Here is a 21,567-nt window from a genome sequence, read left to right as displayed (position 1 = left end):
GATTGGAGTGTGGAATGTCAGATCCCTTAATCGGGCAGGTAGGTTAGAAAATTTAAAAAGGGAAATGGATTGGATAAAGTTAGATATAGTGGGAATTAGTGAAGTTCGGTGAGAGGAGGAACAAGACTTTTGGTCAGGTGACTACAAGGTTATAAATACAAAATCAAATAGGGGTAATGCAGGAGTAGCTTTAATAATGAATAAAAAAATAGGAGTGTGGGTAAGCTACTACAAACAACATAGTGAACGCATTATTGTGGCCAAGATAGACACGAAGCCCATGGCTACAACAGTAGTACAAGTTTATATGCCAACTAGCTCTGCACATGATGAAGAAATTGATGAAATGTACGATGTGATAAAAGAAATTATTCAGGTAGTGAAGGGAGACGAAAATTTAATAGTCATGGGTGATTGGAATTCGAGAGTAGGAAGAGTGAGAGAAGGAAACATAGTGGGTGAATATGGATTGGGGCTAAGAAATGAAAGAGGAAGCCGCCTGGTAGAGTTTTGCACAGAGCATAACTTAATCATAGCTAACACTTGGTTCAAGAATCATGAAAGAAGGTTGTATACATGGAAGAATCCTGGAGATACTAGAAGGTATCAGATAGATTATATAATGGTAAGACAGAGATTTAGGAACCAGGTTTTAAATTGTAAGACATTTCCAGGGGCAGATGTGGACTCTGACCACAATCTATTGGTTATGAATTGTAGATTAAAACTGAAGAAATTGCAAAAAGGTGGGAATTTAAGGAGATGCGACCTGGATAAACTGACTAAACCAGAGATTGTACAGAGTTTCAGGGAGAGCATAAGGGAAAAATTGACAGGAATGGGGGAAAGAAGTACAGTAGAAGAAGAATGGGTAGCTCTGAGGAATGAAGTAGTGAAGGCAGCAGAGGATCAAGTAGGTAAAAAGATGAGGGCTAGTAGAAATCCTTGGGTAACAGAGGAAATATTGAATTTAATTGATGAAAGGAGAAAATACAAAAATGCAGTAAATGAAGCAGCCAAAAAGGAATACAGGCGTCTCAGAAATGAGATCGACAGAAAGTGTAAAATGGCTAAGCAGGGATGGCTAGAGGACAAATGTAAGGATGTAGAGGCTTATCTCACTAGGGGTAGGATAGATACTGCCTACAGGAAAATTAAAGAGTCCTTTGGAGAAAAGAGAACCACTTGTATGAATATCAAGAGCTCAGATGGAAAACCAGTTCTAAGCAAAGCAGGGAAAGCAGAAAGGTGGAAGGAGTATATAGAAGGTCTATACAAGGGCGATGTACTTGAGGACAATATTATGGAAATGAAAGAGAATGTAGATGAAGATGAAATTGGAGATACGATACTGCATGAAGAGTTTGACAGAGCACTGAAAGACCTGAGTCGAAACAAGGCCCCCGGAGTAGACAACATTCCGTTAGAACTACTGACAGCCTTGGGAGAGCCAGTCCTGACAAAACTCTACTATCTGGTGAGCAAGATGTATGAGACAGGTGAAATACCCTCAGACTTCAAGAAGAATATAATTATTCCAATCCCAAAGAAAGCAGGTGTTGACAAATGTGAAAATTACCGAACTATCAGTTTAATAAGTCACAGCTGCAAAATACGTCTTTACAGACGAATGGAAAAACTGGTAGAAGCCGACCTTGGGGAAGATCAGTTTGGATTCCGTAGAAATATTGGAACATGTGATACTGACCTTACGACTTATCTTAGAAGAAAGATTAAGGAAAGGCAAACCTATGTTTCTAGCATTTGTAGACTCAGAGAAAGCTTTTGACAATGTTGACTGGAATACTCTCTTTCAAATTCTAAAGGTGGCAGGGGTAAAATACAGGGAACAAAAGGCTATTTACAATTTGTACAGAAACCAGATGGCAGTTACAAGGGTCGAGGGGCATGAAAGGGAGCAGTGGTTGGGATGGGGAGTGCGACAGGGTTGTAGCCTCTCTCCGATGTTATTCAATCTATATATTGAGCAAGCAGTAAAGGAAACAAAAGAAAAGTTTGGAGTAGGTATTAAAATCCATGGAGAAGAAATAAAAACTTTGAGGTTCGCCAATGACATTGTAATTCTGTCAGAGACAGCAAAGGACTTGGAAGAGCAGTTGAACGGAATGGACAGTGTCTTGAAAGGAGGATATAAGATGAACATCAACAAAAGCAAAACAAGGATAATGGAATGCAGTCGAATAAAGTTGGGTGATGCTGAGGGAATTAGATTAGGGAATGAGTCACTTAAAGTAGTAAAGGAGTTTTGCTATTTGGGGAGCAAAATAACTGATGATGGTCGAAGTAGAGAGGATATAAAATTTAGACTGGCAATGGCAAGGAAAGCATTTCTGAAGAAGAGAAATTTGTTAGCATGGAGTATAGATTTAAGTGTCAGGAAGTCGTTTCTGAAAGTATTTGTATGGAGTGTAGCCATGTATGGAAGTGAAACATGGACGATAAATAGTTTGGACAAGAAGAGAATAGAAGCTTTTGAAATGTGGTGCTACAGAAGAATGCTGAAGATTAGATGGGAAGATCACATAACTAATGATGAAGTATTGAATAGAATTGGGGAGAAGAGGAGTTTGTGGCACAACTTGATAAAAAGAAGGGACCGATTAGTAGGACATGTTCTGAGGCACCAAGGGATCACAAATTTAGCATTGGAGGGCAGTGTTGAGGGCAAAAATCGTAGAAGGAGACCAAGAGATGAATACACTAGGCAGATTCAGAAGGATGTAGGTTGCAGTAAGTACTGGGAGATGAAGAAGCTTGCACAGGATAGGGTAGCATGGAGAGCTGCATCAAACCAGTCTCAGGACTGAAGACAACAACAACAACAAATCTCACTACAGACAATGCAGTGGCCAAAGGCCTTCACTTAATGGCTGAGAGCAGTGGCATTTGCGTACATTTGTCAGTGCTAACAGACAAGCAACACTGTGTGCAATAACTGTGCAAATCAATGTGGGATGTATGATGTGTCCATTAGGACAGTGCAGAAAAATTTGGCACTAACAGGCTTTGGCAGCAGAAGACTAATGCAAGTGCCTTTGTTAACAGCATGACATCACCTGCAGTGCCTCTCCTGGGCTTGTGACCACATAGGTTGGACCCTAGATGACTGGAAAACCATGGCCTGGTCAGATGATTCCCAACTTCAGTTGGTAAGAGCTGATGGTAGGGTTTGAGAATGGTGCAGACCCCATGAAGCCACAGACCCAACTTGTCAACAAGACACCGTGGAAGCTGGTGGTGGCTCCATAATGGTGTGGGCTTTTTTTTTTTTTTTTTTTCGGGGAATGGACTGGGTCCTCTGACCCATCTGAACCGATCACTGACTGGACATGGTGATATTCAGCTACTTGTAGCCATTTGCTGCTATTAATGGACTTTATGTTCCCAAACAATAATGGAATTCGTACAGATGGCAATTCAGCATTTCCCTGGGCCACAATTGTTCGTGACTGGTTTGAAGAACATTCTGGATAATTTGAGTGAATGATTTGGTGATGCAGGTCACCTGACATGAGTCCCACCAAGCATTCATGCAAAAAAACTGAGGGGTCAGTTTGTGCACAAAATCCTGTGCTGGCAACACTTCTGCAATTATGGATGGCTATAGAGGCAGCATGGCTCTATATTTCTGCTTCTAACAACTTGTTGAGTCCATATCATGTTGAGTTTCTGCACTACCCTAGGCAAAAGGAGGTCTGATATGATATTAGGAGGTATCCCACAACTTTTGTCACCTCAGTGTAGATCATCAGTGAGTGGGAAATGATCATAACCATCAGATCTCTTGTTATCACAAGGAATAGGGGCAGGAGGATTGCAATATTTGGATTTTTTATGTGTCACAGGCTCAGTTCCATACTTGGCCTCTTGCACTGGAGGTCATTTATTGATGGAAGTTGCCATTTCCAGTCAAAATTTCACCAAGTCCTTAATATCATTCTGTGGAACTTTATTTTATTTCATGGCTTTTCTATATTTCATCCAGTTGTTCACTGCAGCTAAGTTGAGGGAATGGAGAATAACCTTCAAAATCAATTACTGTGTCCTAAACCATGTATGGTAACACTCCATTTGATGACCACAGGTGTCCACCCTACCCACTGACTAGTTATATCTGCACACAGCAGAGGGACATGGTTGCTAACTATATATTTTATTCATTTATGGACCAGCACTTCTCCTCGTGTTCTGGGTGAATTCCAGAACATGGATGTGCCATTAGAACCCAACAGCTTTCTTTCCATTGCATTAAAACTATCTTGTCATCACTTCAGACAGGCTCTACTGATTCTTGGATGATGTACCTTATTAAATTTAAACCAAAGGTATGCTTAAGTTGAATGTTGTTTATAAATAATGATTTACTATTTTTGCTATTGAAAACTTATTTGTCAATTATGAAACCTTCAGAGACATACTAAGACCAGTAATCCACAATGCTTATCTATAATGACTGGAACCTGAGAGAAAAATACCATATTCCCAACATGTAATGTCCACTAACATATAAATAAATTCATAGAATGTCAAAATCCTTCTCTCTGCATAACTCCTCCACTATGTCATTGATTTAGAAGCCTGAGGATTCACTTCATGGTATTTTACACATTGTTGTGAACAGACCACAAGAGAGGTTCACTGATGATAATTTTGGTGCACAAAATATGTTTCAGAATCATAACTGCTTTTGAGACAACTTTCTTTATCACTGCCCTCTTCTGAAGATGTTTCTTCTATTAGATGCAGTCAATTGAAAATGAAACACAAGGGGAAAACGTTAATAAACTGTTTATGGTTCCAAAAGTAATCACCATAACTGTTAATACATTTATTCCATTGTGTGACAAGATGGCCAATGACTTTAAGGAAAGATGTTTGCAGTTGCCTACGAAACCATGATTGTACCCAGGCATGCACATCTTCTTCAGAAGCAAACTGACAGCCATGAATGACTTTCTTCAGGGCTCCAAAAATATAGAAATTCCACGGGGAGAAATAAGGACTGTGTGGAGGATGTGTAAAGGGTTCCCAATGAAACTCTGCAGTGTAGTCAAAACAACCTTGGCAACTTGTGAACCCTAAAGAAAGAAATTTGTGGCCATCAATATGCTTAGGTCAAAGAGGTGCATGCCTGGGTACATTCATGGTTCCATAATGAACTGCAAATGTTTTTCCATGAAGGACTGACCATCTTGTCTCACAATGAGATGTATGTATTAACAGTTATGGCAATTATTTTTGAAATAATAAACAGTGTACTTACTTTTTTTTTCACCTGTCTCATTTTCAATTGACTGCCCCTTATATATCACTCACCGACAGTTATACTGGACATTAAACATTAGCGTTGTTATCTTTAGATGAATCATTGATGTCTGATGTTTAGTTCAAGTTAGTACATATTTCACATTTGGATGAAATGCCAGCTAGCATCTGAGGAGCAAAAATAATACTATCTCACTTGTAATGAATATTTTTTAAAATAAGAATATACTTTAACTGACATTTCTTAGCTCGGAATTAACACTCATGTGACTGTGCTAGTAAATGATAAAATTTAAAGAAAATGCTAACCTACATGTCTGTGATAGCTGCTCCATAATAAACAGCATAATTTGAAAAGAAATACAAAGAATGGTGATCAGTTGTAGTTATTAAACAGTTTAATGAAAAATAATGAAATATCTCGCTCTGCTGAAGTGACAACACTTACCACACTGCTGAATTTTGTTTCTTGAGCAGTATCTGCCAACATTTGGAAGGCAAATTGCAGCTGTACCAACAGAGATAGGCCCACATGACTCACCCGAGTTGGGATGAGCCACCACATTCTTTGAAGTTAGGGCTGAAAGGCTATTAACCAGCACATATTATGACACTTGTTACAAAACTTGTGACACTAAAATTTGTTCCAAAATTGGTGAACTATAAACCAAAACAAAGGGCAAATGAAAGTTGCTCAGGAGCCACTAGATGACAACAATTATGCAGAACTTCTGAAACCTGTCATAACAGGTGATAAAAATTGGTGTATGTATATAACATCAAAACTAAGCCTCAGTGGTCCCAATGAAAAAGAATTCTTGGTCACTGAGTACAAAAAATGCTAGATGATCATGGTCAAATGTGAAGGTTACACACACTGTTTTCTTTGATGTTAACAGTGCACTGCATCGCCACTTCTTGTCACAATGTTGAACAGTCAATAAGGAGTCCTTTTTGTGAGTTCAGCACCATAACACCTAGATTTCTGGCAAACAAACCATGGCTTTTGCATCACAATAATGCACCTGTTCACATTTCATCGACCGTTCATGAATTTTTGGCTAAAGACGACACTGTAATGATGCTTCAGCATCCATATTGCCACATCCATATTGCCCCATATGACTTTTTTGCTGTTTGGAAAAATAAAGAAAACCTTGGGTCATCAGAGGACAGCTGACATTTGCAGTTCCACCAATGATGGTGCTGACCACCAGATTCTCTGGTCAGTCTGTCACCATGATCTTGACTCATGCAAGAATGCTCACACCACACTAACAGACTGTGGGATTACGGACCTTTGTGACTCTTTGATGGCTCACCTGTGTGTGAGTGGCAGGTACCCAGTCAAACCATCATATAGTGTAGTTGATGATTACCAGCTGTAAGCTCGAAATTACTTTGAACATCAGATTCACAAGAAGAAAATTAAAATTCACATAAAAAGAGCTCTTAACGAAAACTAGTCTAGAGCTATGGCAAGCATACAAATTCAACTAGATATTTGTGAAATTCCCCCCAAAAAAGAAGCAAAGAAAATAAAATTACCAGCAGTCATTTCCAAACTGAAGAAAGGAGATACTAATTTACTAATGAACAATCTGCTTCCCAATGAGAAGTATGGAAATGCCGTATGGCTAGGGCCTCCCGTTGGGTAGACCGTTCGCCTGGTGCAAGTCTTTCGAGTTGATGCCACTTCAGCGACTTGCGTGTCGATGAGGATGAAATGATGATGAAAGACACACAACACCCAGTCATCACGAGGCAGAGAAAATCCCTGGCCCCGCCGGGAATCGAACCTGGGACCCTGTGCGCAGGAAGCGAGAACGCTACCGCAAGACCACAAGATGTGGACCCAATGAGAAGTGACAGGATATGAGCTATATACAGATGTGGAAGCTTCTTGTGAAAAGAACAGAGAGGTAGTTCGATCTTCAAAGAAGAGGTATGCATTGCAATAATCAAACAGAAATAGCAAAATGCTCCATGTCCAAATGCAGTAAGTGCAGAGATACTTCAAGCACTTAGCAATTGTGTCATGCCAAACCTTATGGTACCACTAAATTAATGCCTGCTGTGAGGCAGGACATCTCAACCACTGAGACATAGTGACTGTCAAAGACAGAAATCCAAAAGAAACAAAATTGTATTGATCAATATATTTATTAACTAATTAGCTCCACATACTTGTCCCAATGGGCCATTCAGTACAGAATGGTCAGTGTGTCATCCTCTACCAGTGGCATCATTCAGATGTGTTATGGGGGGAGGGGGGTGGCTGGGGGTCACAGCACCAGCAAACCATTCTCTCAGCCATTGTCAGCTTCCTAGACCTTCAAGCAAGCATTTCTCACTCAAGCAGCTTCTCAATTGACATCACAAGGCTGAGTGCACTTCAGTTCAGTCCTCCTACTGAAGAAAAAGCCCTGGCAGTATGAGGAATCGAACCCAGGTCCACCATATAGCAGTCATACACACTGACTATTTAGCTACAGAGATGAACTGTTTATTAATTACAATAGACAAAATACTAGAGAAACTACAATGCATTAGTCTGAATGAAGAACTTAGTGTAAACAAATTTCAATTTGTATATAGCGAAACAAAATCCGCAGAAGATGCTGTGAATCAACACAAAAAGATCCAAATTGCAGACAAAAAGTATACAATTAGAATACTGTTATAACTAGAGCTTTTGATGATCTCTGGTGGCCTGCCTTGTCATCTGGATTACAGAACTGAAAACTTCTGTTAGCTATGTGGCAAGGAGCAGTGTTCATTGTACAGCTGCATTAAAAGCAGTAATGTACTGCAAAAAGGTCTCAGTATTTACAAGTGTCTGAAACCACTTTATTTGAAAAATATCAACTGTATTAGTCACAGAGAGGGACGAGGATGCTGCTCCAGAGATTTGTTTACAAATAAGGTCTGTGAGATCATTGGGAGAGGAAACCCGGTGAAAAGTGGTTGGTGTAGGTGTTGGATTTGATGGTGGAGCAAAGGACCATTTCTATCATTTGGCAAAACGACATGGGTGCCCAGTTGGAAAAAAATTTAGGGGCAGCAAAGGGCAGAAAAAATTAATTTTCAAATCAGACAGCAAAACAACTAAGCAGATGAGGAAAAAAAAAGAGGAAAAATTAAAACACCGAATTGTTTTCAAGAGCATATGGAACAGTTACTTAATAAGTCTTTACTTACTTTGATGAAAGTAAACACATTGCCTCTACCTACCTCAAAACTAAAGCAGCCACTACTGAGCACAAAATGGAAACAAGCATGATCTCAATTCATCTCTGTCAAATGCTGGAGTGGGGCACATGCACTGGCTTGTGATCAGGTTGCAACTTGATATAATACCTCCCTCAGCCCCTCTTTTTGTTTTTGTCTCTGGAGATCATTTGTCAAGCATGTGTTGCATTTAGTGGTTCTGTTGATGTTTTTAGTACTACCATGATTTCCTGAGGATAATCGAACATGTATTCATAAGCTAGGTTTTGCACTTCTCTTTCAACATATCCAAAAGGAGTAAAAGGTAAATGCAGTTCATCATACTCATACATAAAAATTAGTTGGTGGCTGTCTGTAAGTATGATTTACTGTGTGAGACTCACAGATCTAGAAAAGAACTACATTGCTTTTCTCAAACAAATTAGCTGTTGTTTCCTTAAAATGTGATATATATGCAAATAATAACCAGACAGATAGTGTAATGACTTGTTTATTGATGGGACATGATTGTAGAAAATGTTTTTAAGGAATTGAGGACAAAGCATGAAAACTGAGGATTGTCCCCAGACAGTGACGATATCTGGTCACTTTAGTTTAGTGATTAAAAGTATAATAAGAAATTTGCATTGTTGTGCCATTGGGTGTTGTGTTGTTGTTGTTGTTGGTGGTGGTGATGGTGGTGGAGGGGGTGAGACCATTGGTAGTAAAAAAGAGGGGGCATCAGTTTTCAATTCTCCACCCAGCGATGGCCCTGATATGTTTGCTGTGAAAACCAAGGCTGTAGGGAAAGGAGCATTAAATATGGAAAGGAGTAGCAGCTGTCAAAGTATAGGTACTGTTATTAGGAAGTTTGTCTCCTCTTCTGTTCTGTTCTGAAACCTCGTGGCAGTCAGACACTTACAACTGGAAAAAATGGGATAAGGCGCTTATTTACACTTTCAATGTAAAATTTGAATAGTTTTGACTGAGTGAACCTAAATCTATTTAAAATTTAGATCAACACTATGGCGGAACTGGCGGCTATGTGGTTCCAATATCCTCCTTGATCTCCATGTCTTTGGTTTTGTGTCTGTAATCTGTGGATTGCCAAAAAAGAAAATATTGGAATGGTGTAAAAGTAAGCAGCAGGTCTAATAGGGTAGAAGTTCACATTGTAAAAGTTTATGATATCCAGAAACCATTTAGGAACTTTTACCCCTTAATCTGTACTTTGACTTGTGTAGCCCCTCTAGCATATTTATGCATTTTTATTGATGTTTATTTACCTTAGAGAAATAAAATACAATTTTTTTTCTGTAGTTTTTCTTTCACTGGGTACTGTCATTTTAGCCAGATGATGAAGTGCAAGAATGGGCATGGTTACGAATCTGTCAGGGGCCAACTTTTATGAAACAGGAATTGATCACCTCTCCTACTGCGATAAATATTTTTACGCATTTGGTGATTACTTTTGAATGGAACCATTCAATAGTGGGTGTTTGGTTTTCATTTGACTGCTCCTCATAAGACATAATTATAAAATAATTTATTTCATGTGATATTTTAAAAAATAAAGAGTTCCTAATTTGTTTTTCCATGTATTTATTTGTACTTCTTTATATTTTCTTCAGCTAGGGTAAAGGTATGCAAAAACTACGCTTGATCCAGGTAGGCATACTCTTACCCCACAGCATAGGGTAAGAGTATGCAAAATCATTTTTTAGGAAAACTCTATTGCTCCTCCAAAAATAATTGAATGAGAATGAAACTTTTACACATTGTTACCAACATGTCAACTACGTATTGCATATATAACTGATATAATATTGCTGCACATTTTTCTTTAAATATTTAGTAAAACCAAAAACTAAATGTGTACTTTTACCCCCCACCCACCTACCACACCTCCTGAAGGTTGTACTGACAAGCAGTATCATCTCCTAATTTACATACAAAATCTGTTCATAAAATAATGAAAACATTTTTTGAAAGAATTTTCTTTATTTGGCTATATCAATGTTTTTCCCTTCAAAATAGGACCCAGAACACATCAGATAATATTCACACATTTCAGAGCTTTTTCTAGTCCTAGAAACACTTTCAAAATTCTGTCTTTGGGATAGGTGCTAGCTCTCTGTGATTGGTTTTTAATCTTATCTATGCTTCTGAAACAACAACTACTGCCACTACTACTACTACTACTACTAAAAAAAGGTAAAGTCACATGGGGTCATTTCTGGCAAATAAAGAGGCTGGGCCATCATCACAGTATTGCCTTTGGCCAAAAATTCATAAAGAAGCAAAGAGTGGCAAGAACTTGGGGTGCACTATGCTGTTAAAATGAAAGAATGGAGTGAGAATCACCTGAACATTTGACTGTGTACGTCGAGCTTTTTTCATTCTTGACAATACAGAATGGTTCCAATGCGACTACTGAGCTTTAGTTTTGATATCATATCCATAAACCAATGTTTCATCCCCTGTAGACATATTTCACTGGTTTGGTATCATTTCTTAATCCCATATAACGACCTGTGAACAACTCACACTTGTGACTGTTTTTGTTTGAAATTCAACAACTTTGCAACAAATTTTGCTGTCATGTGTCTCATAAGCAAACCACCCAAAAAAATTTCTTGGCATGAGCCTACTGATACATCAGCATCCTCAGTGATGTCTCTAATTACAAATTGGCAATAGTTCATTGTCTTTTCTCTCACTCTTTCCATAACTGCATTGGTTGGTTACATGCCGTGGCATCCAGGGTGCTCCTCGCCTTCAACATCTGCACGACCTCCTTCAAAATGCTTGTTCACTCGTAAACCCTTGTTTTACTCATAGCAGACTCACCAAAAAAATTATTTAAATTCTGGTCAGAGCTGCTGGTGATAGCAGTCATGTGTACATGTGATGTGCTTGCTTGTGTGAATGTGATTTTGTTTTCTTTACTGAAGGCAGCTTTGGCCAAAAGCTATAACACGTAACAGGCTCTTCGTTGTGCCTGTCTGCATCTTAGCAGGTCATTTTATGAGGGGTAGCAGTACATCCTTTTCCTCATGTTGTCAAAAGCATTACTTAACATTTACAAAAATTTGCTGCACTCTATTCTGTTCTTATACCAAAATATAATACAAATGTTCTCATCCATTTTTACTGAAAATAAATAATCGCTGATACTACCAAGGCACATGTAACCTTTTTGACAGCTAACACCAGACTAAATATCTGATATTCCTAATATTGTACAGATACTTTTAAGACTAATACAACACACCAAATTACCTTATGTTCACTTCTTGTTCAATCTTATAGCTTCTCAGGGGATCTTGCAAGGCATAGCTTCTCAGACGATCTTCCTAGGCATGGTCTCAGGACTTTCCACCACTGAAAAACCATTAGTGGCGATTACGAATCAAATTTCGCACCTCCATTGCTGCTAACCATTGTTCCAAGGGAGTATTAACATATCTATGGAATCATCGAACATTTCCCTGAAATGAAGGGGAAAAAATTACATACAATTCAGGGAAGTGTTCAATGATTCTGTAGCTATGTTAGCACTTTCAAGACATAATGGTTAACATTGCTTACAAAAAGCATTGGAGAGGCCATGTGTGATTTGTGATGATCACCAACAATTTATCTATGGTGGGAACAAATGACACAATGCCCAGTCAGCCTCGCAAGGTCCCCTGAGAAGCTACATAATAAAGCAAGAGGTGAAACTAAAATGCAAGTTGTGACTTTGCAAGAAGCAAATTACTTAAACTGTTGATCGAAAGGCTTGCACACTGCTAACAGCCACTTGTCACTTACATATTCAGTGGTCTTTTGGAAAATCAGTTAGAGGAAAAACAACTTAAATTTACTTTTAAAAATATTTTATTTTCCTGTGTGGATTAACAAGGAACATTATGTACATGCACTTGTTCATATAAAGTAATTTTTTTCTTCTTCTTTCTTCCTTTGCAGTATTATACATGTGAACGTCACAATTATATACATGAAAAAAATTATCTACAGACCAAAATCATATTGTGACTTGTCTAAAACTGTAATTTTGCATTCAGTCTTTATGATGTAGTACTTCTCGTTGTATTCTTTAGCCACATGCATTTTTGTGGTGTCTCATGAAATAAATAACATCCCTTCCAGGTTTTGTACTTAACAATATTTAGCATCTGCATGATGAGTTTGTAAAGGGAGCTGTAATGACGTGGTAATTTGCATGAAAATAGGCTGTAGTGTAAGGAATGTGTGTGTATTACAGACAGATGCTGATGATAAAAGCACATTTATATGAATGTTCGTTTGGACACATTCATGTAACTGATTCGCCTCGATGGACAATGAATCCACAATCTTCAGTGCAGATGCACATTTCATTCGACCTCTGACACGAATCTAAAATTGGCAAGCATGGAGGACATTGACAGGGACTGTGGATAGGTGCCGCTAGATGGGAATGCGAGTTGGCTGGGGAGTCTGTCAAAACAGTTCACACATTTGGGATAAGCACTGTATCTGGATGGTGCAGTGATTAATGCAACTGCCTAACAAGCAGGAGATTCCGGGTTTGAGTCCCAGTCTGGCACACATTTTCACTCATTGCGACTGATTCCACATGAAATCCTGAAGCAGCTTATATCAATAGTTCCTCCCTTTCATTTCCTTCCCCCGCCTCCTCACATTAAATTTACTTGATAAAAACACGTTTCTCTCCTCTCATGGCACAGGTGCATTGAAAGTGAGCCACACTAAGCAGGAGTATTTATGTCTTTGGCTACATTTTCCATGACTGTTCTGTTTTTATTTATTGCTACGAACTTACCTAGTAGAAAAGACTTCTTGTTGATGGCATCTAAGGACCAAAAGACCTTTTCTGTTTAAATCCTACTACCTAATGCAGCTTTCAAACCTTTTCTGCACACACTGATACTGGCAAAAATTGCTTATGTGAAGTGAGTTATCTCTCAATGTATTTCAGCTACCAATTATAATGTACATGACTGAATTACATTACTATGACCACTTCCTACATTTAATGAAATAGTGTGCATCTTTAAAAGCATAAGAGTTGAGAGCTGGTGTGGCATTTATATACATGCTATCTTCCCTACATGTCTCCCATTGTTTTGCATATAAAAGGAGTTACCTAAGTTGCGAAGTGGGGTAGTTTTCAACATTTTGGGCCAACAGTGATATATTTTTAAAGCAATGCAGTTTGCAAATTGTCACATACTTTTACAGTGAAAATGTGATTGTTAATGGTCAAACAGCATCTCCATAAATATCTCATGTGGAAACTATGGTCAGGCACGAGCTGTCATTAGAATTATAGCAGAGTTTTTTTTCCATGAACATATGTGAGAGATACACAAGAGTCTACCAATAAAGTACTCATTGTCTATGTAATCAGAAGCTGCCAAATGCATGTCTAAATTGTAGTTCAGTGAACACTGCTGCTTATGTAACTTCAAAGCAAATAGTGGGCATTGTATTTCCACTAAGTGGTTCAGAGTCCACATCGTACCATTATAAATGGGTTTAACTCACTTCAAAGGCTAGAGTGAAGTAAGGGACTACCACCTCCAATAGGACCAAGCCCACTAAAGTAATGCACTGTTTACTGTTAAACAGCTTTACCTTATTGGATTTTATTCCTTTTAAAGAAATAACTAGTAGTTGGTGAAGTATTATCCTTTTTCATGAATTTCACATTTTACTTTGTCAAACACCAATACTGGGAGTGATTTCACACCATTCTACCACATTATGTATTCACACAGAAAGTACTTTTAACTAATTTAGTAATAAACTAGCAGACAATGTAAACCTATAAATACTGACTTTTCTCCATAGAACATCTTGGGGTCTTCCAACAGAATTATGATAATTAAGAATGTCTGGTGGTTACTGGACGCAAACATGTACTCCTTTGCTCACAGAGTTCTAAAAGCTCAGACCTTACTGCATTCTTGAGAAATCGCCGTGGGCACGTTTTGGAACTCAGACTGCCAACAACCACCATTTAAGAGTCTTCCACCAACTTTAATTTCCATATGAAATGCACATTGTGTTTGTTTTGAATATTAGGTGCTGTTTGTAATAATGCATATTGCAATTTGCAACAGCATGGGGATGCAGTTTCTTAATGATGTGAGTAGTCCAATTCCTTTTATGTGGAGGTAGGGTTTTTGCTAAGTGGACTCCAGGATTGACACAGTATATGAACAGAAATTATTCATAAACAGTACAACACGTGGAATACACACGTACAACACATGGAGTACACTCACACTGACAACATTTAACCAAGCATCACTAAGTGCGTGCATTTAAATATTTAAAAAAAAATTTACAGTATTTATCATGGCTCACAAACAAATGGAAAAACAAAACATTAGTGAGCTACTAAAGAATTATTATACAAATTAAATGAAAGGTCACAAGTTCTTTCATAACTTTTCCTGCAAAGCAAGTAACATGTATATCCAAAACTTGTTATATCTTTCACAAAATGACAGTAAACAGGAACCACAACATTACTCTGACTAAAACAAAATAGCAGAAAATATTTGCATATAGAAAACCACGCATACACTTCTTTCTCATCTGTGAATGAAGTGCCAAACATTCCACTGCAACACATGAAGTGTGAAGTGTCACTGGTGGCCGAGTCCACATGAACTGTTTAGCATACTATGATGTGATAATATGAGTGCTTGATGAAAAGTGATTCCTCTGAATCATTTGCGAAAACTCTTAAAGCTTTTAAAATGAAACAAACATTATTAAGATTCTACATGTTTATTCTTTACGTTTCTCCAGTGTCTAACTTATCTATGTGGGTACATGAGAAACAGTGTGCTGTAATCGAGTTTTGAATTCAAAGTGTTCGTCCACACGTGGACCACCCTATGTTTCAGCATGACAGTGCCAGATCACACACAATCAATGTGACATATGCAACAACCTGATGCCTTTGATTCACTGTCATTTATCATTCTCCATAGAGTTCCAGCTTACACCCATCTGATTTTCACCTGTTTTTAAAACTTAAAGGATACCTTCGAGGCCTTCACTTTAATAGTGATGAAGTGCTGCAAGCAGAGGTGAGGTTGCGGCTCCAACAACAAAGTCAAGCATTCTACAGTGGCGGTATCAACTAACTGGTCTCTCATTGGGAGAAATGTGGTCATTGCCAGGGTGACTATGTTGAGAAATAAATATGTAAACATGAAGAATAAAGATGTAGAATATCAATAATATTTGTTTTATTAACAAAGCTTTAAGAGTTTTCATATAAAAAAAATTTGGAGGCATTACTTTTCAGCGCACCCTCGTCCATTTAGACAGTAAAGTTAGCACAGAAATTACACAGTATGTCCATTACAAAATATACAATCATTGACACAAAAAAGTTAACCACAATAAATGTCAGCAAATACAGGAATATGTAACATCTTTCATTACTGTCAGAATTAAATTATCACAATTTTGTTGTGATTACAAAAAAAATGATGACTTATTCTGAACTGAGTATTCTGTTGACCAAAACTGAGTAGAAGTTCTCTGAGGCAAAATTTTTCAACCTATGATACTCGGTGTAAGACTACAAACCATGCTGAGATTGACTCTAACAGTTTCATATGAGAATCAACACACAGTTAATGTGTGCTTTGCTTTACTTTGAATGTGAATATCACTTGCAATGATGACCAAAGTCACCTCTCACATTCTGTCAAACCTCCTTCAGAATCATAGTATCTACAAGTAGGTAACAACAGATTGACAATATTTTTATACATAATATCTATCCTTTGTATAGTAAATAGTTCATTTCTTTTTATATCTGTAACAAACATTAAACATCATCAAATAATCCTCTTGGAGGAAGACCATGTCTATCTCTTGATGTCTGGTACCCAAAAGCAGGTTCGATAACACTTTCAGAGCCATTCTGATACAATAACGTGTCATCAGTGTGTGTATGCACACTATTTTCATTTGATTCTAACTCAACATTGGTGTAATACTGATTACGTCCTTGGGTAAATCTTCTTGCTGGCACAGTCTCTACATAATCGACAGGTTCCACATCACGCAGAAGTACGGCACGAGCTGATTCTCCTGAATCTTCTCGATGAAGAGGTTGCACTGAAACAAAGAAATAAATAATTATGTATACTATTTATTTTGAAAAAAGAAAGAGCTCCACATATGAATATGCCATGAACTGAAAGCTTCTCCTTGATTTTTGTTAGATACAACACATTTATAACTTTCATAATGGCCGTGATTTTTGCACAAAATATGCTAATTTAAGATATAGTACAAGGAGATTACAGCATTCTGTCAAGACCTGTCAGTTACGTTTATAGTTATCATTCTTCACAGTTATATAATCACTAACATCAATCTTTAAATTAACATCCTTTGTTTATGCATACCCATCTTGCTGATCAATAAACACCTAAGTTACTCAGTTTATGTAAATTATTGTACTGTTATTAACCTACAATATCTAACTGTTGGATCATTCTCTCAAATCAGTTTATTCAAAAGTATCTGCCAGCAGTACTGATTGATTGGGAGTTAACGGATTAAACAGTGAGGTCATCAGTCCCTTGCTTAAGAAAGAGTTCATCTGGAGTTAGTAACATCAGCCAAAAATTTGGTTGAATTATGAAAGTACGTAGGAGTGGTAAAACCAAGGCCTCAAAAGCAGTATATGCCAGAGATGAGAAATAATTTAAAGACAAACAAAAGGATGTGGGTCAGACTGGAATGTAGGTCACAGCAGATGAGAGCTCTCCAAGGGCCCATATGCGGCAAGACAAATTCCACCCACATCCGACCCCCGCCCTACCTGACTAAGGATGAAAGTTAGATTAAAGAATTACTTCTAGCTGGGAGCTTCATGAAAGTGAGTAGGCTAAAAATGTAAAAGATATCAGCTGGACTGACAATTCAATAAGGAGAGAGAGACAATTAGGTCAGGAGGTGGGTGGGGCCAGGTGAGTGTAACCTGGGGCTCTGCATGTGATGGGGTCTCACCCCTGAACCGTTAACAGTTGAAGTGTTAAAGATGGAAGCAGCACCCAAAATCAATCACAGTGCTATCCCTAAAACAAAAAGAGGGGTGTGGCAGAAAAAAGTGGGTAATTGCATCTAAAACCAATTGAAAAAGAGTAAAAGAGGGATGACCAAGAAAGTTGGCAAAGGAGGTAGGATCAAGTGTCCTCCAGACCCAGCATGTGGTGGGAGAAACCACAATCCCAACTGCCCTGCTCCCAGCCTGTACATACATTTAAAAACCTTATATCCGAAAATAAAAGCCACTTTCATGATGAAAATTGAGAATAAGTTCAACTGTCTGCGAGTCATCCATCAATAATATAGGCAAAGAATCCATAAGACTGCTCCACATGGAGAGCCACAAGGAGGGGGCACTCCACCTAGATGTGAGCTATTATCTGTAAGGCTCTGCAACCACAATATAGGGCTGGCTCATTACATAAAATAAAATTATGGGTTAATCTGGCATGACCAATGCGGAGTCAATAGGGAATGGTGGATCCATTCTCAGAGGAGGAAGGAGTGCATTACAGCAGTAGTCTCCTAGATAATGTGGAGTTTATTAGAAGTGGCAATAGACCACCAGATGTTCCATTTCTGAGTGAGGAGAGGTCTTATTTCTACCTGCAAATCTGCAATTGGGATGTCATAGCGAATGATGGATGAGTAATCACTTATTTAGCCAAACAGTTAGCCAGCTCATTCGAAGGGATACCCAGATGACTTGGGACCCAGAGAACGACAACTGAGAAGGCAGCGCAACTAAGGTAATCTATATCTATCTACATCTACATCACACTCCACAAGCCACCTAATGGTGTGTGGCAGAGGATACTTCTGGTACCACTAACTGATTCCCTCTTCCCTGTTCCACTTACAAATGGCACATGGGAAGAATGAATGTTATCAGCTCTAATTTCTTGAATTTTCTTATTGTGGTCATTTTGTAAGATGTATTTGGGAAGAAGTAATATGTTGTCCAACTCTTCTCAGAAAGTGATCACTCAAAATTTCAGTAGTAAACCTCACTCAGATACGCAACACTTCTCTTTTAACACCTGCCACTAGTGCTCCTCTCTCTCTCTCTCTCTCTCTCTCTCTCTCTCTCTCTCTCTCTCTCTCCCACCCCCCTCCCTCTTATCAGTCCTAGAGAGTTATGAATAGCACATACACTTTTTGTACTCGGTAATTATCATTCCAATAGGTCCATAGTGAGGAGATTTTCCAGGATGTAGACCATGTTAGAAAACAAAACTACAAAATAAATATTTACAAAGGAAAATAGACTAATGTACCTCGCACAGATCTAAAGTGAAATGGTCCTCAAGGATGTGGAATAAGACAAGAAATCTTAAACATATTTTCATTTAACTGATAAAAACCTTAACTTCGTCACAAAACATACAAATCTTCAAACACTGAGGCTGTATGTAGCCATACATCCCCAAATTAAAAAATTGTTTTATGACATTTGTTTACATTGGTCACATTACTGCACTGAATTTGTACAGAAGTTAGATTGTACTAATGCTTGCATTATTTGATGTTATTAGTAACCTGGACAAATCAGTTGGGTCTACTTAGAAATTCATCAATGGAGTAGGACGAGTTGGCCATCAATGAATTCTTTAGGCTTCTCTTCAACTGAACTTCGTTAGTAGTTAAACTTTTTATGGCTGCTGACAAGCTATTGAAAACGTGTCTTCCTGAATAATGGATGCCCTGCTGAGCAAAAGTACCTAACATTAAATCTTTGTGGAGATTATCATCATTTCTAGTATTTATTTAATGAGGTAAGCTGTTGGTTTCAAACATAGATTTTTAATCGCAAATTTCATCAAGGAATTAATATACTGGAAAGGGTGGAGGGTGGGGGGTGAGGTGTTAAGGGGTGCGGGGTGAGAGGGGAGGGTGAGAGGTTAAGGGGTGCGGGGTGAGAGGTTAAGGGGTGCGGGGTGAGAGGGGAGGGTGAGAGGTTAAGGGGTGCGGGGTGAGAGGGGAGGGGGAGGGTGAGGGGTTAAGGGGAGAGGAGGGGGGGCAGGAGGGGGGAGGAGCGGGGGAGGAGGGGGGAGGGGGCACGGGAGGGGGGATGGAAGGGGGAGAGGAGCATGAGGGGGAGGGGGGACAGGGAGGGGAGGGGAGGGGAGGAGAGGGGAGGGGAGGGGAGGAGAGGGGAGGGGAGGGGAGGAGAGGGGAGGAGAGGGGAGGGGAGGGGAGGAGAGGGGAGGAGGGGGGGAGGAGGGGGGGAGGAGGGGGGAGGAGAGGAGGGGAGGAGAGGGGAGGAGAGGAGGGAAGGGGGCACGGGAGGGGGGATGGAAGGGGGAGAGGAGCATGAGGGTGAGGGGGGACAGGGAGGGGAGAGGGGAGGAGAGGGGAAGGGAGGGGAGGGTGAGGGTGAGGGTGAGGGTGAGGGTGAGGGTGAGGGTGGGGTGAGGGTGGGGTGGTGAGGTGGGGGGCGAGGGGCGAGGGGCGAGGGGCGAGGGGCGAGGGGCGAGGGGCGAGGGGCGAGGGGCGAGGGGCGAGGGGCGAGGGGCGAGGGGCGAGGGGCGAGGGGCGAGGGCGAGGGCGAGGGCGAGGGCGAGGGCGAGGGCGAGGGCGAGGGGTGAGGGCGAGGGTGAGGGTGAGGGTGAGGGTGAGGGTGAGGGTGAGGGTGAGGGGTGAGGGGTGAGGGGTGAGGGGTGAGGGGTGAGGGGTGAGGGGTGAGGGGTGAGGGGGAGGGTGAGGGTGATGGCGATGGCGATGGCGAGGGGGGAGAGTGAGAGTGAGAGTGAGGGGTGAGGGTGATGGCGATGGCGAGGGGGGAGAGTGAGAGTGAGAGTGAGGGGTGAGGGTGATGGCGATGGCGAGGGGGGAGAGTGAGAGTGAGGGGTGAGGGTGATGGCGATGGCGAGGGGGGAGAGTGAGAGTGAGGGGTGAGGGTGATGGCGATGGCGAGGGGGGAGAGTGAGAGTGAGGAGTGAGGGGTGAGAGTGAGAGTAAGGGGTGAGGGTGATGGCGAGGGGTGAGAGTGAGGGCGAGGGGGGAGAGTGAGGGCGAGGGGGGAGAGTGAGGGCGAGGGGGGAGAGTGAGGGCGAGGGGGGAGAGTGAGGGCGAGGGGGGAGAGTGAGGGCGAGGGGGGAGAGTGAGGGCGAGGGGGGAGAGTGAGGGCGAGGGGGGAGAGTGAGGGCGAGGGGGGAGAGTGAGGGCGAGGGGGGAGAGTGAGGGCGAGGGGGGAGAGTGAGGGCGAGGGGGGAGAGTGAGGGCGAGGGGGGAGAGTGAGGGCGAGGGGGGAGAGTGAGGGCGAGGGGGGAGAGTGAGGGCGAGGGGGGAGAGTGAGGGCGAGGGGGGAGAGTGAGGGCGAGGGGGGAGAGTGAGGGCGAGGGGGGAGAGTGAGGGCGAGGGGGGAGAGTGAGGGCGAGGGGGGAGAGTGAGGGCGAGGGGGGAGAGTGAGGGCGAGGGGGGAGAGTGAGGGCGAGGGGGGAGAGTGAGGGCGAGGGGGGAGAGTGAGGGCGAGGGGGGAGAGTGAGGGCGAGGGGGGAGAGTGAGGGCGAGGGGGGAGAGTGAGGGCGAGGGGGGAGAGTGAGGGCGAGGGGGGAGAGTGAGGGCGAGGGGGGAGAGTGAGGGCGAGGGGGGAGAGTGAGGGCGAGGGGGGAGAGTGAGGGCGAGGGGGGAGAGTGAGGGCGAGGGGGGAGAGTGAGGGGGTGGGGGGAGAGTGAGGGTGGGGGGAGAGTGAGGGTGGGGGGAGAGTGATGGTGGGGGAGAGTGGTGGGGGAGAGTGGTGGTGGGGGGTGAGAGTGAGGGTGTGGGGTGAGAGTGATGGTGGGGTGAGAGTGATGGTGGGGTGAGAGTGATGGTGGGGTGAGAGTGATGGTGGGGTGAGAGTGATGGTGGGGTGAGAGTGATGGTGAGGGGGGAGGGTGAGGGGGGAGGGTGAGGGTGAGGGGGGAGGGTGAGGGTGAGGGTGAGGGGGGAGGGGGAGGGTGAGGGTGAGGGGGGAGGGGGAGGGGGAGG

At 41.4% G+C, this 21,567-nt stretch overlaps 1 protein-coding gene across 1 annotated transcript in view; it reads right to left on the bottom strand.

Moving 5' to 3' along the window:
• Positions 1-14,713: 14,713 nt before the first annotated feature.
• Positions 14,714-21,567, bottom strand: part of LOC126469716 (LMBR1 domain-containing protein 2 homolog) — a 111,393-nt gene continuing 104,539 nt past the window's right edge. The window contains exon 11 of the mRNA XM_050096906.1: positions 14,714-16,656. Coding sequence (XP_049952863.1) covers positions 16,364-16,656 — 293 coding nt within the window. The 3' untranslated portion in view covers positions 14,714-16,363. The remainder of the gene's footprint in view (positions 16,657-21,567) is intronic.

The sequence above is a fragment of the Schistocerca serialis genome, chromosome 3, assembly GCF_023864345.2.
Source record: "Schistocerca serialis cubense isolate TAMUIC-IGC-003099 chromosome 3, iqSchSeri2.2, whole genome shotgun sequence".
In the NCBI taxonomy this organism is placed as follows: Eukaryota; Metazoa; Arthropoda; class Insecta; order Orthoptera; family Acrididae; genus Schistocerca; species Schistocerca serialis.
This window is presented reverse-complemented; position numbering and strand designations above follow the sequence as displayed.